The sequence below is a fragment of the Lepidothrix coronata genome, unplaced genomic scaffold (assembly GCF_001604755.1).
Source record: "Lepidothrix coronata isolate B3197 unplaced genomic scaffold, Lepidothrix_coronata-1.0 Scaffold4, whole genome shotgun sequence".
Classification (NCBI taxonomy): domain Eukaryota; kingdom Metazoa; phylum Chordata; class Aves; order Passeriformes; family Pipridae; genus Lepidothrix; species Lepidothrix coronata.
Genome location: NW_016690184.1, coordinates 5835970 through 5856297, shown reverse-complemented (window position 1 = coordinate 5856297; position 20328 = coordinate 5835970). Strand labels below are relative to the sequence as shown.

The window sequence follows — 20328 nt, the reverse complement described above, 5'->3', positions numbered from 1 at the left end:
CCAAGAATATTGATAATGAAGCAGAGGTGAGAGGTATGAACATTTTCAGAATAAACTGAAGGTGTCTCTTGGAAGTTACACAGAGTACTACATAGTAGTGGAGCTAGAGATGCAGCTCTTAGACTGTTCTGTAAAAAGTTAGACTACCCAAAAAGTTTCAGTGAGGGCACTAAGGAAAAAGGGTTAAGAGAGTCAAGATTTTTTTAGGACTGAAGGTGGAGAAGAGATGGGGTTCACTCCCAGTGAACTGAGGTTCACTGGAGTCAGTGGAGAAGAAGTTCTGTTGGTTTCACTGGACACTGAACCTGGCTTCTGAAGAATTCATATAGACAGTCAGAATGACAGCTGTAGATCATTCTGGATCTTCTGGCTTGCATTTACAATTAAAAAGAAACATAATCAGTAATTATGTACTGCAAGACACTTGTTGTGACCCATTAGGTTAATGATCCTCTTCTCCTAATTCTCCTAATCCTCATCTTACTTGTGCCCTAGTTAAAAACTAAAGGCCTTAAACATAAATTCAGCACTTTGTATACAATAGTCCCGTACCCAGGGATCTGGTGGCATTTCAGGCATCAACAAAATATGTAAATTTGAATGCAGCTATTTGCTGTTTATCCATCTGGTATTGATTTCAGCAGAGCTGCACATAAGGTGATCCTTACTCCACATTATGGACCAATCTCTTAACTGCACACTCTTTCCTTCATTAGTTATTTTCGTCAGCCAGCAAGTATACAAATAGATACATATACATTGTAATACTGTAACTTTCATATACAGAACATATACACAATTTTTCTACTGCCAATAGGAAATGTCAGTGCTTATTAAGCTCATGAATGAAAAGAAATGCCAGGACCTTTTAATGCACAGGCTTCTGGGCCCACTTATTAATGCAAACCCTCTAGAAAAACGTCTCATGACAATATGACCTTTCCCAAACAATAACTCCTTATTCATGGTCAATTAGAAGTGTTTTCCTCATTTAAAAAAAAATGAGGACCAACTAATTAGATACCTAAAATAAAGTTGTTGAAATGGCCATTGATTTTTTTCTGGTAACTCAAAACTATGTATTTTATTCCCTCAGCAGGGAATAAATGTCTGCATGCTGCACTCCTTTTACAAAGATTTAATATAGCATGGGCCCAGGAAATGGCCTCTTAATTTAGTGTTTACATATCTTTGCCAACAGCAGTTTAATTTTAGATATAAAACACTCAGTACAATACTGTCCTGCCTTGTCCATGTAATACAAAAAATTATCTAGAGAGTTCAGTGAACATCTTTGTGGGAGGATAAGTGGTGGCTGAGAGTTAGAGTTGTGGTTTTTATTGCCTGACATCAGTTTTTAATTCCATGACATTGTTTAACCTTCAATATGGTTACTCTGGGGGTATACTTGAATTGAGCAACTTATTTTGTGCCCTCTATGTGTTCCCTACACCTAAATGATAGTGTTGTAGACCAAATTTTATGTTGAAATTAAATATGCTGAGATTGTCTAAATCTACAGAGTTTATACTTCCAGAGGTGTCATTAAATAATTGTCTTCTGCTGTAAAAATGCAGCATCCACCACTTCTCTGGGCAATGTGTTCCAGTGTTTCACCACCTTCATCATAAAAAAAAGTCTTCCTTATATATAGTCTGAAAACCAATATATATGATGTTATATTTAAAAGCAACATTTTAAATGCAAAGGGGTTTTTTTGTTGTTTGGTTTTTTTTTTTAAGTGACCAGCGGGTCAAGGGAGGTGATTCTCCCCCGAATTCTGCCCTTGTGACACCCTCCCTGGAGTTCTGCATTCAGCCCCAATATAAGAAGGATGTGGACCTGCTGGAACGGGTCCAGAGGAGGGCTGTGAGGATGCTCAGAGGGCAGGAGCACCTCTCTTATGAAGACAGGCTGAGAGAGTTGGGGTTGTTCAGCTTAGAGAAGAGAAGGCTCCAGGGAGATCATACAACAGCTTTCCCATACATAAAGGGGGCCTACAAGAAAGTTGGAGAGGGATCTTTTACAAGGGCATGTAGTGATAAGACAAGGGAGAATGTCTTAAACTGAAGGGGTTTAGATTTAGATTAAATATTAGAAGAAATCCTTTACTGTGAGGGTGGTGAGGCACAAGAACATGTTGCCCAGAGAAGTTTTAGATGCTCCATCTCTTGGATGGTGTTCTGAGCAAGGTGGTGTAGTGGAAGTTGTCCCATCAAAACTAGGTCATCTTTATGATCCCTTCCAACTCAAACCAACCTATGATTCTATGAAATGTCTAGGTCTTCTTTGTTTCACCCATAGTTTTTAACTGCTTAGGATTTAATTTTATCAAAATCTCATATAGATAGATGAAAAGCTTAGTAAAACCAGTTGTAAGTCATTTTACTGCTGATTTCAACATATTGCTTGCGTAGGCAAGTCACAGCAGTAACGTGACACCAGTTAGACAAAGTACATCCAAGAGAACAAGTCAGTTGTCCCTGGGTTTGGGACTGGTGCTGTGCTACAGTAAGTGCTCAGCAGCCTTTTAGGTGAGCCCGTTTATTTTCCCATCGCAAGGGGCTAACACGACCTCTGTGGCCAGTCACCATCTGTCTCTCTCAGCTGGACACACAGTGACTGATAAGAATTGGCAGCTTATGAAAACAGGTGATACATGCGCAGAGATCATCTTAGTATGCCCTCAAGGCCTTTTAAGTTACTTTGCTTGTAATAAGAGGATGCCAGAAGACCTAGTTTATGTATAGACCTTATGTATATATATATACACACAGCTGTATGCCAAATATGCAACATATATATATGGTTATCCTGCTTCAAACCTGCTGCAATTTTAAAGCAATTTCAGTACTTCTTTCTCCCACAGTTATCTTTCTAAAATATAATTTCCCCAACAAATGCCATCACAGTCATGTCCTCAAGTGTATGCCTTCATGCTCAGAGAAGGTTGGTCTGTGGAGCTGCAGGCTCATCCCATCAGTAGATCATCCTGCATTAATGCCTCATGCACTAATGCTAAGAAAGCTGTTCTGAGGTCTCTTAACTGATAAGTGACTCTCACTCCTTATCGGCGTAACAAGTAATAGCAAGAGCTTTGTAAACAGAGAACATCACTAGGCTTTGCTTTTCTAATCTGTCTGTATCTGTGATCACACAAGAAGCATGAGGATATCACAAGAGAAAAGCATCTCAAGTCCTTAATGAAATATCAGGGAATTAATTTAGAAGTAAAGAAACAGAGGTACAAAGAACATCCATGGGCAACTCCTTTGCCATGGCCATGACAGTTGCCACCTCCTTCAGTCAAGGATATTCCCAATGAAAAAGTTTTCTCTCCTTTCATATTTTTATTAGCAACTGGGAGGAAATTAGTGTGCAGGGAATGGAAGAGTTCATCAACTGGAGAAAAACTTCTTTCCTAACAGCTGATAAGTGGTTTTGCCTGCAAGGAGCTGCTAAAACTTCCATGTGGAGAGTGGCATGTCCCTGGAAAAGGACAAAGTCATCACCTTGGGTAGATATATGTTGCTTGGAGGCCATCATTTTCTGTGAAGTTATGTGTCCAGGCAACCCAAATTCAGAATCACATTTATGACACTTTAGATTTGGATTTCAGCTACAGCTATCACATATCTAGATCCATGCCAAGCCCCAATGGGGACCTCCTAAAATTTCTGCTTCAGGTGCAGCAGATGGTTTCTTAAGTTTTTAATTGTTTTCAGTGGTGCTGTTGGGTAAAGCAATGCAGCTTGCATCTGAAGGGGATGTACTATTGTTTTTTAACCACAATTTATGATTACTGGCAAATAATAGCTTTAACTTCTCACAGAGGGGAACAGAATGACTCCAGCATACAAGTGAGCCGAGCAGACAGTGCAAAGCTGCGATCTACTCTTTCAGACAATATAAACTGACAGTGTGATTATGTGCCTTCAGAACAAGAATGTGCTTTAGAGGCTCAGGAAATACTTACCAAGTGTAACTAATAAACACACAACCCCCAGAAATCTCATCACTCAAACGTGCATGAGGTCTTTTATTCCAGTAACTGCTTCCTGGGTGATGGAACATTTTCATGTTTAGATAGTATTAAAGCTTGTTTTTAAAAATTTTTCTGTGGAAATACTATATACAGGGGTTTTTTCCATGCTTGCTTTTCAACATGGCTGTTTGTTTTTACCCTGTTTTTCTGCAGCAGTTAAGATCATGGAAGAACCAGAATCATCAGGCGATGATGTTTTTGTTACAGCCAGCACTTATGAAACGTTGCCTTTCTTTATTGGTTCAAGTGATCTCTCTACCATGCAGCCTGAAGGTGTTATTACAGATGTGCTTTCATCAGACCAAATAGCACCACTGCCTGCAGCAACCAGCCCATCCTACAGCCCCTCTGAGATCATCGAACAGTCCCTCGAATTACCAGATTCGTCAGCGCCTACCCCTGAGAGCGCTCCCCCCGATGGCACTGGGATGGGAGTGCAGGATATCGCTGCCGAGTTGGATCACATCGGTGGGCTGAGCACAGCAGCTCTGGATGAAGGGGAGCACGGCAGCGGTTATATCCCAGTGCTGACAACTAAGCCTGCAGAAACCACCCCAGCTCCTACGCTGAAGTATGTAACTACCAGCTCCATGACAACTGCAGGCAAAGGCAAAGAGCTAGTGGTTTTCTTCAGCCTGAGGGTAACCAACATGCACTTTTCTGATGACCTCTTCAATAGGAGTTCGACAGAATACAAAGCACTAGAACAACAGTTCATGCAATTGGTGGGTGAAAATCAACTTGAACAATATATGTGGCAGTTGGGTACAGTTGAAAGGAATACATCAAATTGCACAGTATTTTTACAATATCAGACCCTACTACAGTCATTCTGATAAGCTGCATTTTTAAAGGATCCATAAACCTCACACAGTATGGAGACAGAATTTATGAAACCAGTGATGAAAGTTTTTACTTGTTCAAGAGAATTCAGACATATGCCTGGCATGTAATTTATTTGGCTTTTTCTTACATTCACTTCAACAGTATAGCAGTGCTGATTACATCTAAGGCTTGTGTCTGCTTGCTGGATTTTAAAATAGGCCTTTAAAAATATATCATAGCTTAGCAGGGGGACTGTGATTAGATATGGATTTTCTCTGTGGGTACAACAGGGCAGCAGGTCAGCTCAGTAACATGCCTATTATGCTATGCCCCAACCTGCCTGGATTCAATGTTTGAAAATAATTAAAGTTGGCTTTTGAGTGAGGTAATTTTTTTCTCTTCCAGATGAATAAACTCCCCAGCTGCTATGCATTTCATTACAGGGGAAATTGCTGCCCATCTATCTCAATCTATTATTGAGAAAGATGCAGAAGTCCAGAAGAAGATAGTGCTAAATGGAAAAGTTAATTTGTTCATGGAGTTTAACAATTGTATTAAATTCAGTGAAATGAGTGTGTGATGTTTGTACTTCATAATGAAAAGTGACTATAAGAGAAATTAACAGCAGGAAGACACTGACAGGAAGTTAAAATAAAGGCAAATTTCTGTTTTGCAGCTCCTTCCATACCTTCAGTCCAACCTTACAGGCTTCAAGCACTTGGAAATACTTAACTTCAGGAATGGAAGTGTGATTGTGAACAGCAAAATGAAATTTGCCAGGACAGTGCCATACAATATCACAGAAGCAGTACACTGTGTTTTGGAAGACTTCTGTGATGCTGCAGCCCAACACCTCAATTTGGAGATTGACAGCTATTCCTTGGATATTGAGCCAGGTAAGATTGTGTTACTAATGTATGTGCAAAGTCAGAACCAAGCAAATAATCTTTTTCAGATTGTTACAGCTCCAGAATTGTGACTGTTTCGGAAATAACCATATTAACAATAGCCTCCCAGTGATCTGGAATAATAAGAAAAACCAAGATGTTGCAAATTATCTGCAGGCATATTTTCATATTATAATGAAAAGCTGGGTGGAGCTGTTGGTCTGTGCATGTTCACCAACTGGTTTTCAGAGCCAAATAGAGACTCTCTAGAAGAAGGGTTGGGTGAAGACAGGTATAAGAAATGCTCGTGTGCATTTTACAGGCATAGCATGCAAATCTCGCATCTGAGTATGTAAACATAATTTCTGATGATTATTGCAGAACTGTAAGCATACCATAGTTGAGAGCATCGTTAAATCTTTTTTAAAGGGCTACAGAGTTCACGACAGGAGGAGATAATTTCTAGAAATAATTGGATTCTACAGATACTCACTAATCAGAGCATGACTACATGTAGCACTCCAATAGATTTGTAATTCCAGAATCCCTCTTGATTTAATAGCTTTCAAATAAGTCTGTAGTAGAAAGTCAGTAACCACACATCTGGACACTATTGTTATGTCAGAAGCTTAATGTTTTCAAAAACTATACTGTTCTATAAAAATTGAAGCCTGAATCTATCTTCAGGTTCTGGTAATTATTTCAGGACTGAATTTAATTTCATTGTCATGGAGAAAAATTATATCAATATCTGAGTATGCACATGCCTTTAGACATTTTGGTTAAGCTGTCTTTTTATGTACAGAACTCTGACAATTCCAAAACAAAAGTCCATTTATGATTCATGCAGGCTGTTTCTAACCAGTTTTCATTTTACATATCTCCTTGTGGCCACTAAAAGCATAGCTAGTTTGTGGTAAAGAAAGTTAACAAAATCACAGTATTCAAACCTTCAGATAATGTCATGATAAACTGATGTTTTGATGAAGAAATTATTAACTAATGATAAAAAGTTAACTTTGGGCTACCACATGTTCCCTGCTTTAGTAGTAAATTTTCATTAAATAAAAATTAAAATGAGAAAGTTGCTAAAATACAAACACATAAAAATTTAAAAATCTTTCATCTTCATCCATATTGGCTGCTTTACTGATGTGGTGTTTCAAAATAAACAGTATTATAATGAGACAGCTGTTCTTTCTAGGCTTTACTACTGCTATGAGCAGTAGTAAAATGTCAAAATAGAAGAATTTGTGTTTAGAAAGCCAGTATATTCCCATACAGGTATTTCAAAGCCCTCTGTTTTTATTTCAGAAAACAAACAAATAAACAACACCCCCCCCCAACCTGTTTAGTAAACTGAGGTAATGTAAGCAAATTCCTATTTATTTTGAAAGTGAGAGCCATCTAGTGGTAACAACGTTCTATCAAATTTAAACGCTGATGGGAACTGGCAGTCCAAAATGTAGATCAAGAGTCAGGAGCTGCAAAAGGATGACTACATTGGTCATAAATAATACCATAAAGAAAGACTTTTAAAAATACCTGCATGCATTATTTCTGTAATCTAAACAAAGTGAAAACAGAAAGCATAACACAGCATGACAGGTATGTATTAAGGAAAATTAAATGTTATGACAAAAAAAATAACCCTCTAACCCAGCAAAGTGCTCATGCCAAGCTCTGCTTGTTCTTAAGAGTTTCCATGTACACACACTCACAGTCCAGGAGCAAAGTATATATCAAATCGACATGAGCATTGTATATAGCAAGGGGAAATTGTGCATGCTAGAACTCACTAGTCTAAAATGCAAACAGGAACTAGCCATAGAATTACAGAGAGGTCAAAAGTGAACAGCTCTGATGGATTCACTTCTACCACTGAAGCATATTCCAGTGTGTGTCTGAGATTTCCAGTACTGCTACAAAAAATTCAATGCTCATTTTTCATTAAAATTATTATTACTGAGCATCTAGTACAGAGCATGAAGTGGCTGCAGAAGAAAATTCTCAGCCCAGTTAGTACCTACAAGTAGTAGCTGCAATATCCAGTACAAATCTTTTTAAAATACATAAGTATTAAGGGTCACATAGCCCAGCTCATACCTGTATATCTGCTCTCACTTCCTTCTCTGTATTCTCCTTGCCCAGTTTTCTACATCTTTTTTTTCCCTTTCTGGATTCACATATCTTACTAAAACTCTTTGCTGGCAAGTACAAATTTGTATCATCTGGTCTGCTTCTCAGATGCAGCCCTCATCTTCACATCTTCATCACCCCATCAGCACAAGCTGGGCTGAGCACTGGGTTAAAATTACTCCTTTGGGGTCTTTTTTTTTTTTTTTTTTTTTCATTTTTAGTAAGCAGCAGAGAATAGAAAGGAAAAATAGACTTGTGTGACAGCTGGAGTTAGGACTTTAAGCTGTCTCTGATTTAGGCCTTCCCGTGAACATCAGCAGGCTCATTTTCACTTAGTCTCAAAGAGGCATCCCTTACTTATATTTAAAAAATAAAACAAACAAAAAAAGAGCAAGGCCTGCAAGCACATATTTTCTTTAAACCATGACAATATTTCTGGGTTGCAGATCATAGTACTTTGTAATATTCAATAACGTAATTCCCTCCCTCTATCTTGTCCTAAATTATGTGTTGAGGATCATTACAGCCGAAACTATTTCTCACACATAAGCAAGGCTATAGCACGGCAGCCATGAGTATAAAACTAGCACTTACAGTAAAAACAGAATAAAAATATCCAAATGTGAAAATCCTTGTCAGTGACATAAATATGACAGCTTAACAGTGAAGGGGTAAATAAATGCAGAAGTCGATATAAATTTGCATGCTTGTTGTGTCATCTACAGGAAGAAGGATGTGTGTCCTTCTATGCTAGACTCCATCCTCCTATTAACATGCCCAAGTGTCAAGGCCAGTAAATGGGAATTGTTTTCTCTAGCTGCCACAAAGCCTGCCAAGTCACTTTGTGGTAATGCTTCAATTAATAATTTACCCATCCTTTACAGCTGATCAGGCAGACCCATGCAAATTCATGGCATGTGACAAGTTTTCCGAATGCATAATGAACGAGTGGACAAAGGAAGCTGACTGCCTTTGTAAACCTGGTTATGCCAGCCAAGACGGATTGCCCTGCCGGAGCCTGTGCGAGCTGGAACCGCATCTCTGTGTCAATGGTGGGAAATGTGAGCTAGTTCCAGGAAGAGGAGCTGTCTGCAGGTAAAGAGATGGTGATCAACATGAATTCTCTTAACATCCTCCTGATAATGTCTATCACATGATCAAGTAGGGCTGAGTATATACTTTTCAACAGCATAAACTAGGCTAATAAGCCAAAATCTCAACATCCAGATACCTAAAGTTACACTGCAATACTTTTCTAAATAGCCTCACCACAGCTAAATCCATTTCAGCCTGTTAGGACGCACAGAACACCATGACCTAGTTACTTTTTAGAAAAGTTACTTTTTAGAAATTTATTGGAAATTCAGCATCATTGGCAGAGATGACACACACAAAGCCATGCATTTCCAAACACATACGGGAAAAATGCAGTAGCACATTCATGGTTTGGATACTGATTACATAGTAGTATTTTCAGAAATTACATTTTCCTAAGATGTATTAAAATCTATATTCATATAAACACACCAATGAGGACTACTCTGATTCCAGACCACCCAATAAAGCACATTAGGGCTGAAGATGCTATCAGGGCTTTCTGGGAAAGACTTGAGGATTAGCAGCTCCTCCTAACTGCACATATATTCTGTAAGAATTTTCACACAAAAGTATCTTAAGTCAATATTGAAAACTACACAGTACCTGAACATATTAATTCTGTTGTAAAGGATCAAGTTTCTTCTCACTTTAAGACTAGACAATCCAGAGCATTATGTGAAACTGTGTATTCAACGCGCACACAGTAGCTGACCAGCCACATGTATCAGTATAAAACAAGTGAAAATTCTTGCATTTGTTTATTCTCTCTTAATATTGACTTGACTAGGTTAATGATAGGTCTTCTAGCTTAATGTCTAGCTTAGGATTAATGTCAAAAAAAAAAGACCACTGAGAAAATTATTCATACGATAATTTCACTGTAACAAAAATACTGCCATAATCCATTTCCTTCAGTGGCCATCACAGAAAGATTAATAGAAGATTACATTGAATTCACCACAGTTACTGCCAAATTCCTGACTTGCAGAGTCACACTAGGGTAGCTGAAGTATTTTGTACTAGGAATCAGCCTGTGAGCTACAAAGATCCTCTTCAAACTTTACTGAGGTAGCAAGGAGTACAGCCTACTCCTCCAAGACTGATGCACTAAGGAAAATAAAACTTTTTCCTTTTAGAAAAGCCCTGACTTGATGTACAGTAATAACCAAACCATCATGTGGAATTACAAAAGGATTAAAAATAATGAGCAAAAATTTTAGTGAATTATAGCAAGTTACAAACTTACCCTCAGTCTCATCCTGACAGCTTGTGCAAACTTGTACAGTGAGAGAGAGAAAATTATGGCCTACTATTTGTCCTTGTTTTGTGGGTGAATTCACGCAGCACCATCTTAGTTTTTCCACTAACTGGAAACCCTGTGTTCTCACATAAAGTGTGGCAATCTTCCCTTGCTTTAAAGGGAGCTATTTATAGAATCATAGATTCATTAAGGTTGGGAAAAAACCCCAAGATCATAAAGTCCAACCTTTGACTGAACACCAGTGTGTCAACTAAACCATAGCAGTGAGTGCCACGCCCAGATGTTTCTTGAACACTTCTGGGGATGGTGACTTAACCACTTCCTTGCATAGTTCATGTCAATGCTTGACAACCCTTTCAGTGAAGACATTTTTCCTGATGTCCAACCTGAACTTCCCCTGATTCAGCTTGAGGCCATTTCCTCTTGTTCTATCATTAGGAGTAGTGTCCCATCTATTTGTAGTAGAATTTTTATGTCAGGCCTTGCTACTCAGAGTGAAATCACCAGTACGCAGAATATAGGCTTCAAAGATATGTTCAGACATTACCTTAAAACACATCTGAACTCCTCAGGTTCTAAAACTCAAATATTATTTCAATTTCACCTGTGGGGTTAGAAACTTGTCAGAGATGTTTAAAATGCATGATTTCCCTAAAATTTGTAGGTTGACAAAGAATATATCAGTGTCTTTTTAACACTCTCATGAATGTAAGAATATTGTCTTTCCCTTATTATCAATCACATTATTTTCATGCAGACACATAGCAACTAATTGTAGTGGAAATAATGTGCTCATAATTAATTGCAGATTTTGTTTTCATTTTTTGTCTTCCTCTCCTTATTTTAGATGCCCTGTACGTAGACACCAGCTTTACCAAGGACAGCGCTGTGCCAAATTTGCTCCAGAACCCACACAACCCTTCATTTTTAAACCTCTCGTTCTTGGCTTACTAAGCCTTGCTTTTCTTTTCATCATTTTAATTATTAAGTTAAGAAGAAAATGCAAAAGAAACTCTAATTTGCAGTAAGCTGCTCACAATCTTTTTCTTCAAATTTCAAAATATTCCTTTTGTTTCTTTTGCAATTTAAAATCTTACCTAAACAAAAATGTTCTGCATTGTAGAAGGCCTACTCTCAGCAGCTGCAATTCAGAAAATGCTGTAAGGATTAATCCTGCTTTTGAACACGATGAACCCATTTCTAGCTTTTGTCACACGGCTTGCAGTGTAAGTGCTTGTCTCAGTTCCTCAGAGATCATTGACCATGAAGCATTACACGAACTTGAAAACACAATTCAGCCTGGAGGTAAAATGCATGAAAATCCTTCTCTTACCCCTCAGCAAACAGCCCCACCTGAAATAACAGGTCCATCTTCAAGTATTAACTCCACAACTAAACCAAACTTGAACCTATTCTCTCGCTTGGCAACTTCAGAACTGAAAATACTAACACATTCATTGCTTCCCACATTAACTGCTGTGTAGGTTTCATAACAGGACTACAGAACTGCTTTTCTTACAGCTCTCTTGCATGGCTCTGGTGGTCCATCCTATCTGAGTGCTTTTTGTGATTTAGTGAAATAATTAGTGGTTTGACATTTTGTTTTTTTCTTACTCTTGTAGGTCACCAGGCCAGTTTACAAAGCCAAGACTGACAAGTTAGTCCTTGAAATTCTTCGTTTCCAGCATCAGCCAGACAAAACCAAGGTTTGTGGAACTTTAAAAATTTGTTGTTTCCCATTTGTCAGTATTACCAGGAAGCCTCTTTGTAGTAATTTTGTACAAAGAAAAACTCAGATTTTTTGGATGCTTGATCTGACAACAATTTCTTCTTAAGTGTTTTTATGCAACAAAGTTATATTCTGTATAACCATGTGCTAATGTGGCAGTCACTGGAACACATGAAGGAAGAAGGAATATCTAAAATGACAAAGTAACACAAAATGCAAACCAAATGGGAGGAGCAATATAAAAATTTTAAAAATTAAAGATTATATAAAAATAACTTGAGCTAGGTTAAGCTACATAGATTTTGAACGAGTAGGAATTCTAATTTGAGCAGCATATTGCTTATACCTCAAATATTATTTCAAGTTCAAACTTCTTGTATCTTTGTGGGGGGAAAAAATTGACAAAAATGAGAAAAGCTGAGTGAAAAATTTCTCTAAAATTGCCACATTGTTTCTTACTTCTGATGTATCTGAGTATGCCCTCTTGAGAGGTAGAAAAAAAGCCTTCACTTTGCTGTTTTCATTTTTCTGAATCCCAGTCCAGTTAGGAACCAAAAGGTTTTGCTATAGCTGTTAGTACCCATTGTTATTGTGGGGAATATCAGTACAAGATTGCCCTGGCATTACCTGAATACTATGGGAGACAGGATACCACCTACATGAATCTTTGGCTCGTTACATGTTTATTGGTATGTAAATAAAGGAGCAAGTAATGATGCCATATAGGAAGATTATTTTCACTGATCTTCATCATACCCAGGTCTGGTCTCTTCAAGTACTCCAGGTCACAGTTATAGACTGAGGTGAAAATGGGGGGACTGGAATGCAGAGATGGAAATGGACAAAGCAGCAGGGAGCAGCACTTTGGAAAAGCTCAAGAATGAATTGTTTTCACTGCTTATATAAAACACAAGCACAGAAGTTTGCAATTAGTATTTTACACCCATCTTAAATAAAATGTGCCTGTGGGTAATTCAGACAACTAAACTTTCATACTACCTAAACTACTTAAAATTACTGCATAGAAAAGCACTAAATATTTTATTAAAGTAATAAAAGGGCACATCTGTGAAAGAAAATCAGACCTTGTCATCAAGACTATTTGAATTGTAAGAAGTATACAGACAAAGCTCTTCTCAAGATCTAGTTAAATAAATTAATTTAGTGGGAAGTCAGGCAACAAGAAAATTGAAATAGGTTCAAAAAATTAGGTGGCTTTTTTTCACTGTTACTTACATTCACAGTGAGTGTTTACATCACCCTTATGTTCAACACATTTTTAATAATTTAAAAAAGGCAATGGAGGGAAAAAAATTTTGAAGAACAGCTTTCATGAGTTGAAACTAAGAGGACCACTTTGATATCACAATCTAAAAAGCTCCTTTCAGATTAGAATTTTTAAAACAGAAGATGGCACTTTTGAATATGAATTTTCTGGAGGACACAGATCTCTAGGACTCATAGGCCAAACTGAGGATTCCAATAATTAAATTCTGTTTTGCTACACACAGTGAAAGCAGTGACAGCTTTTTAGGACATATTATCTACAATAAGTACAGCTCTGTATTTATGAAGGCATATTTGAAAATAGGCATAAAGTTCCAGCAGAAGCTAAAATAACCTTCAATTCCTTCCAAAACATAAAAAATGTCTCCAGTTTATTTACAGAATCACTACATTGAAAATTATTGCAAAGCTTAGTTGTCAGAGGGGGGTTTGGCTGGGTAGGTTTTAGCCCAATTAGTAAATAGTAAAAAAACTAACAATCTTTAACACTTCCAGGGATGGGGCATCCACAAGTTCTCTGGACAATCTTTTCCAGTGCCTTGCCACCCTCACAGGAAATAATTTATTTACACCTAATCTAAACCCACTCTCTTTCAGTTTGAAGCCATTCCTCCCTTGTCCTGTCACTACATACCCTTGTAAAAAGTTCTCTGTCTTACTTGTAGGCCCCCTTCAGGTACTGGGAGGCCACTAGAAGGTCTCCCTGGACCCTTCTCTTCTCCAGGCTCAATTGCCCTTACAATGAACTAGACATTATCTCAACAGGTGTTAGTGTGACCTTCCCTATTAGCACTAGATACATAGTGTACATTTTCAAATTAAACAATGTTTTTCAAATGTCTTACAAGAATTTCTCTTACAGGTATTCAAAAAAGAAGATCTGCATTATTTAAGGCTGGACTTCAAGATGATTATGCACATGAAAAAAATTCAAGGATTCCTAAAGATATAATGTTTTGGCTCTAAAATCAGGACACATTAAAAAAATTGTTTTACTGAAGAAAAGCAACATGACCAAGTTGAGCAGCTATTATACAGTGTCTAAAATTTACCTGGTAGGAAGTCAGAATTGTTAAGATGCATGCATTAAGCATCCAGTGCTTACAGGTCTTAACTGTTTTATTTAAGAGCCGAGTGCTAGAAACAGATTTTGCTGAAACATGACATTTTTCAATATTTGTCAATGGAAATTCACCATATTTCCATACCCTTTTATTAACCTTCCTTACACACACTAATGTAAGTGGTGAACAGAAATACGAACTGTCATTGACCAAAGGACACATTAAAAGCATCCGGGAACTTCTTTATTCTCTCCCTACAATGCTCACATTGCAAATCACACACAAGTTGGAATTAATTTTTTTAAGGGTTTCTATGAACATTGTTTATACATATGTACATATACAGTTAACTGCTTAATTTCTGGTGACAGTGAAACTATCAGATTATCCTAAGACTTCAAACTTTTTGCTGAGGCACAATACCTGGAGTTTCATCTTTTCCGAACAAGGTATTTACATTCACAAGCACCCTCCTGGTAAAAAGTAGATTAGAATTGCACATGATTGTGTACACTTTAAACTCAGTATGCACACAAATAATTTTGAGAAGTTACTGTCAGTTTTTGTAGAAGAAATCTAAGCAGACATCGGGCAGCCTTTAAGTATTTTGTAGGCTTATTAATTTATGCACTACAAATCCACAATCTTGATTCAAGTATGAGCATTATTTTACCTTGAGCATCTGTTTCTTGAGTATATCTATATTTATATCCTGCACCAGTGTTGTACAATATTCAGGCACTGTTTCCTGCTTGGTGCACACCAGAAGTCGTACTTACAGCTCAAACTGAGCTTTGACAAAGTTCATGACTATTCTGGATGACAGGTCCTCATTCAGATGTGAAACTTTTGTGTATTTGGGACAGCAGCTGATTTCAGCAACAATTCTTCTCTCTTCGTACGGCGCAGTTACCACAGCAAAGACTGAACTTTAGTTTACCTTATTATGTACACTCAGAAGAACTGTTTACGAATTCCAAACAACTAACTGCACGGATTTGCCTGCAAAACCACCGAAACTGGTGATAGTGTACGAATGAAGGCAAAGCACCAAGAATACAAGGTTGAGTTTCTACAGCTGAAATAGTATTTTTACTTACTTTATTTAAGTAGAAAAAAAATAAAGAAGAAACCTAAGATGTGGTTTTACCCAGTAACACTTCAGAATAAAACTACTTTAAAAATATTTCTTGCAGGGAGCACTGGAAGTCATCCCTGCCAACAAATGTTAGCTTTTCACTATTGCTCATGTAAGCTAAGAATACATTAAGAATGCTGATAGCATTCCATCTTTTTTCCATTACAAATGTATTTTTGTATGTGTTTAGTGTATTTCAAGTCATACTAGTTATCACTAGCCAGATTAAAAAGTAAGTAGTTTTAAAATGTGTCTTTTAATAATGATTATTCATGATTGTATTTATCACTCTCAACTATTAATTACCAAATATATTTGCTGGACGTAAGCCTTTTGTATTTCAATAAAACATAATAAAACTATTTACTTGAAAATTTCACTGGGAATTAAACTGGTACTTAATCTCAAAATAAAACATATCACGTTACCTTAAAATGGATGTAAAGTTACAGCTGGAGATAAAAGCCATAAGGAAAGTGAAACAAAATTACATTTCCTAGATAACAAAGCCCAAATTACTTGAATCTTTTTATGTTAAGAAACTACCACCCTGATCTGGCCCTTAAGACAAGAAAGTTTTCTAAGACTCGTTTTAAGGGGAAAACAAACAAGCAAAACCCACAAAACTTCTCCATCTCAGACATAAAGTTTCCCCTGCAGCATACAAACTCAAAGCAGTAGAATTGGTTTCACTAGTCACTGACTGTCATGAAAAATGAAACATATGCAAAGAATACACAGCATAGCAAATTATAGATACATGGAAAGTGATAGCAATAAATGTTAAAAAAATAGTAATAAAAGTAAAGATATTTGTTTTAATAAATACTGAGAAATTAAGGATGAAACTTAAAAGTAAAAAAAAATCAGAATTTTTTAATATCAGAATGTCATTTTGGAGAAACACTTACCTTAGAAAGTAAAGACAAAACCTTCACTAAAGTAAAACTTTGAAAAGTAAGCATCAAAAACATCTGATAGAAAAGCAGCAGGGAGTTCCAGCACAGAAATCCTTTTACCCTTCTCATAACTTAATTTACCCTTATTTATTATGCTTTAAATCTTCAAAGACAAAATGGTAAGAAGATACAAGTGAGATTTCAACATGGAATGTGTTTATTTTTTATTTTTAATTTTCAGTACAGTATTAGGAGGTCATTTAAAAACTTTAAATAAAGATTTTTGAGAAAAACCCAAAGGATTAAACTAAGTTAAGAAAAACAATTTTCTCAGTGGATGAAAGATAAGTATTTAACGACCTTATGATCTTCAAAGTAGCATTCTCAAGAAAATGGATATTTCAGGGTTACCTAGTCAGGAATGTAGCCTAGTGTGGTGATTCTCTTCCTCTCCTTTGTTTTGTGGACTGTTTCAGGCAGATCTCAACTATAACAAACAGGTTCACTGATAGGCAGGAAGAATTTATTTTTTTTTTTAAATCAAACACAGAGAGAACCAGCCAATGTGTTTTAAAAAACAAACTAAATTTTTCTCTATAACCACAGATCAGAAGGGCATTAAGTCATGCTACAGTCGAACTCCCTCCCCCCCTTTTTTTTATTTCCTCTCCAAATCAACCAATTGTATAATTATCTGACACAGTAAATGGGATCACAGAAATAATTTGTAAGCAAATGAACATTGCTTGACATGTAAGAAAAAATAAAATAGTCTGAAACTAACTGAAAATTAATTTTGTTGCACAGAAAGATCAGTAAAACTAAGAGCAGATGCTGCTTTTGGTGCAGAGAAAGAAAAATAATAATAACAATAATTAAAAAAACCAGCCTGCTACTGTGCAAAGTAGGATTTCTGGAATGTATCTTCAGCTTGCCTCAGTCATACTTCTGGAGCACTGCAGAGAGGTGGGAATATCTCATTTGAGAACATCCAACCATCAGACCCTCTTCCATTAATTTTAAAATCCATTTTATTTTCTCAATAGCTACATTTTTTAGTCATTTAGTTAACAAAAATTCCCACACACCCCATTCTGAAGAACAAATTTTCTTTCTGATGCCAGTCAAGGTAATCCTAGCATAATCAAAGGTACAGATTGGAAAAATTCAGTTAATTTTATTAATTTTAAGTTCCCCACAGGTATGTTTACACACATATTTACTAAAATATTTAAGCTTATATATGTGTATAAACAGACACACACTTAAGTAATGAGGTTCCTTGCTTACTATGTTCAGTCTCATAACATCCATGGTTTTATATATATATATACATATATATATATATACACACATACACACACATATATATATACACACATACACTGGGACTGAACATGTTAAGTCAAGCAGCTAAATCCAGACAGTTATAAACACAGGTCAGTTCAATGATTTTCCTTCTGGGATCACGTGAGTGAGCACAGCTTCCTGCAGTGCTAAGTTTCCAGAGACTGGAAGTTGTGAAACTTCGGTTCCAATGCAGTAACACATTAAACCAGTAACCTAAATTTCCTAAGCTGCACCTTTAAATTCATGCAACACTGTACAGGTTTGCACACAACTTGCTAGCCAGCAGTCTGATGCACCTCTGCTTTCATCTTCCAGACAAATTATAGTTTTAGTGAAGAATTTGGGTAAAATTAAAACATTTCCTCGTTTGCAAGAGGCTGAGTGGGTATGCAGCAGAAGCTGAGGTTCCCTGATGCAGTGGGTCAGTACAGAGTTAACTACTACTGAATATCTCCACAAGTATTATAGTAGGGAGTGTATTTATAACAACAAGCAGACTGTGGCATACAACCACAGTCTAAGGTCAGCATCAGGAGCTCTCTCTGTGCTACAGAACTGTACCTCTTGAAAATTATTAAGTATATTTATGCATTAGAAAATTAACATTTCCAAGAGGTTTCAAACTGAGTAAAGACTGAGGAAATTTTCTTACAGTGTAAACAAAATTTGTCACTTAAAAGAGCAAGACTTCATTTTTGAATCAGGTTAAATAAGTAATTGGACATCAAGCTACTTATATTTTGAATTCCTATTAGAGAGATAATAAATAGTCAAGTCTAATTTGTTGAAATAATGGCCAGCATAGTAAAACAATGTTCACGTAAGTGAAAGAGATGCATCTTAAAACTGTATGAAATTAACGATTCCCACCCACAAAAACTCCCAAAACAAACTGCTTAATAAGGGAACTGTTACAAGCTATGAAATTTGACAGAAGAGATTATGACAAAGCTCAGAGTAGTGTCCAAATCGCTATGGTATTTCAGTGTACTAAAATTTGTAGCTATTTAATTAGCACATAGTATTAAGATGATGCATTATGTTATTAGACCAATGTTTTACACACTCTAACGAAAGGTAGAGACCTTGTATATCTTGTTACAATTAAAATAAACACAATGTCTGAGGCTCAGGCCTCAATATTCAGTTAAGTTATACTGACATAAAAAAGCTGAACGTATTTCCCTTATCCTATCCTTAATCTTATATACCTCCAGATACAAGGCTTGGACAATTTTGCATAATATTTTGAAATTACACTACCTGGCTAAACAAACTGTCCAAGAGTTCCTAATGGAAATGCGGTCAGAAAAACAAGTCTAAACCAAATTTCTACTGAAACAGAAAAAAGAGAAAGAAACTAAGAAGTGGTATAAGCCCTAATGAGCAGTACATTCTTTGAGGACCTCCAATATTACACTATATTGATACATCTGAATGCTCTACTGAGAATGTACAGAAAACCATTTCTCTTAAACCAAGACGGAGAATGAATTAAATAGGAATTTATGGGTCTCAAGTTTAGGAGAATTTCCCATCAGATTCTGAAAAAAACAAAAATACTAAATACAGACACTAACCAGTTTGCAAATCAGGACATAAAATGTCTCAGATTATATAAAAGTATACTCCAACTTCTCCGTAACAGAAGTCAAAGCTAAGGCCTCACAATTCCAGTTATTAGAAATAGCACATCCTCTTTACTAGACCACTTGAAGCCAACTATTCAGTGTTTTGAAGTAGGAATTTTATAAAAAGGTGGTTGCAATGCAGTTCTTTGTAATATGTACCCGAGTAAAGACAGATTGCTTAGAAGTGTTAAGAGTTCTAACAGAAACTGTTAAAGAAAATAAAACATATAAACAAAATGCAACAAACTACACTGACTGAAGTTTCTTCAAGGTCCTCATACCTAGCAAAGTTCACTACACAAATTAAACATCATAAAGTACAAATTAACAAACCATGTGATTAATAAAACCTGTTCACTTTATATTAAACATCTCTAATATGATTATAGAATGTTTACGTCCTCTGTTGCCCAGAGGAACTCTTCCCTTTGTATCACAGGCAAGGGTTCTCATCTCGAACACTACTGTGCAAAATGCCAATTTATTTCAGCAGGTTCTGCAGCATCGCCGTAGCGTATGTAGGACGAGCTTGTCTGCTTGCAATTGCATTTTGAAGATATTGGATACCTCCACAGCGCTCCCAAATTTCTTCAAACTGTCTCGGCAAAATTTCAGCACCTCGCTTTCGGGTTAGCCCAGTCTCTTCAAGATTAAGCTCACACATATCCATATCATCCTTACCTGAAATGGTAAAGGGATAAATAAAACATCATTCAGAAGTCCCATAAAACAAATTAGAACTTTGTTAATTAGATTCCATCTCTGAAGCTCTGGTTTGTTAAAAGGTTTCAGAGCTTATGGAGAAATAAGTTGTCAGATAAATATTTTTTGGTTTGTTTTTTTTGTTACACACAGAGGCACCACAGAGGTACCACAATAAACTAGTACCACATGTTGCAATTGACAAAGTTGTGCTTAAAAAGTGAGCAAAAAAGAACAGAGGAAAGAAGTGAAAAGATCAGCATCTTGATATAT

At 36.6% G+C, this 20328-nt stretch overlaps 2 protein-coding genes across 11 annotated transcripts in view; one reads left to right on the top strand and one right to left on the bottom strand.

Annotated features, from left to right (window-relative positions):
- The window catches only part of IMPG1 (interphotoreceptor matrix proteoglycan 1), a 57565-nt gene extending 41310 nt beyond the window's left edge, over positions 1-16255 (top strand). For 5 of the 7 annotated variants that reach the window (XM_017823850.1, XM_017823845.1, XM_017823879.1 and 2 more), the window contains 5 exons: positions 4199-4770; positions 5547-5766; positions 8781-8991; positions 11103-11279; positions 11379-11955. In XM_017823850.1, the coding sequence (XP_017679339.1) occupies positions 4199-4770; positions 5547-5766; positions 8781-8991; positions 11103-11279; positions 11379-11739 (1541 nt within the window). In that variant the 3' untranslated portion in view covers positions 11740-11955. Of the gene's footprint in view, positions 1-4198; positions 4771-5546; positions 5767-8780; positions 8992-11102; positions 11280-11378; positions 11962-14133 lie in introns of those variants that run through there. The other 2 variants (XM_017823871.1, XM_017823900.1) reach the window with 2 other exon arrangements.
- A 311-nt stretch (positions 16256-16566) lies between these two features.
- The window catches only part of MYO6 (myosin VI), a 107642-nt gene continuing 103880 nt past the window's right edge, over positions 16567-20328 (bottom strand). For all 4 annotated transcript variants that reach the window (XM_017825734.1, XM_017825742.1, XM_017825750.1 and 1 more), the window contains one exon: positions 16567-20034. In XM_017825734.1, coding sequence (XP_017681223.1) covers positions 19835-20034 — 200 coding nt within the window. In that variant the 3' untranslated portion in view covers positions 16567-19834. The remainder of the gene's footprint in view (positions 20035-20328) is intronic.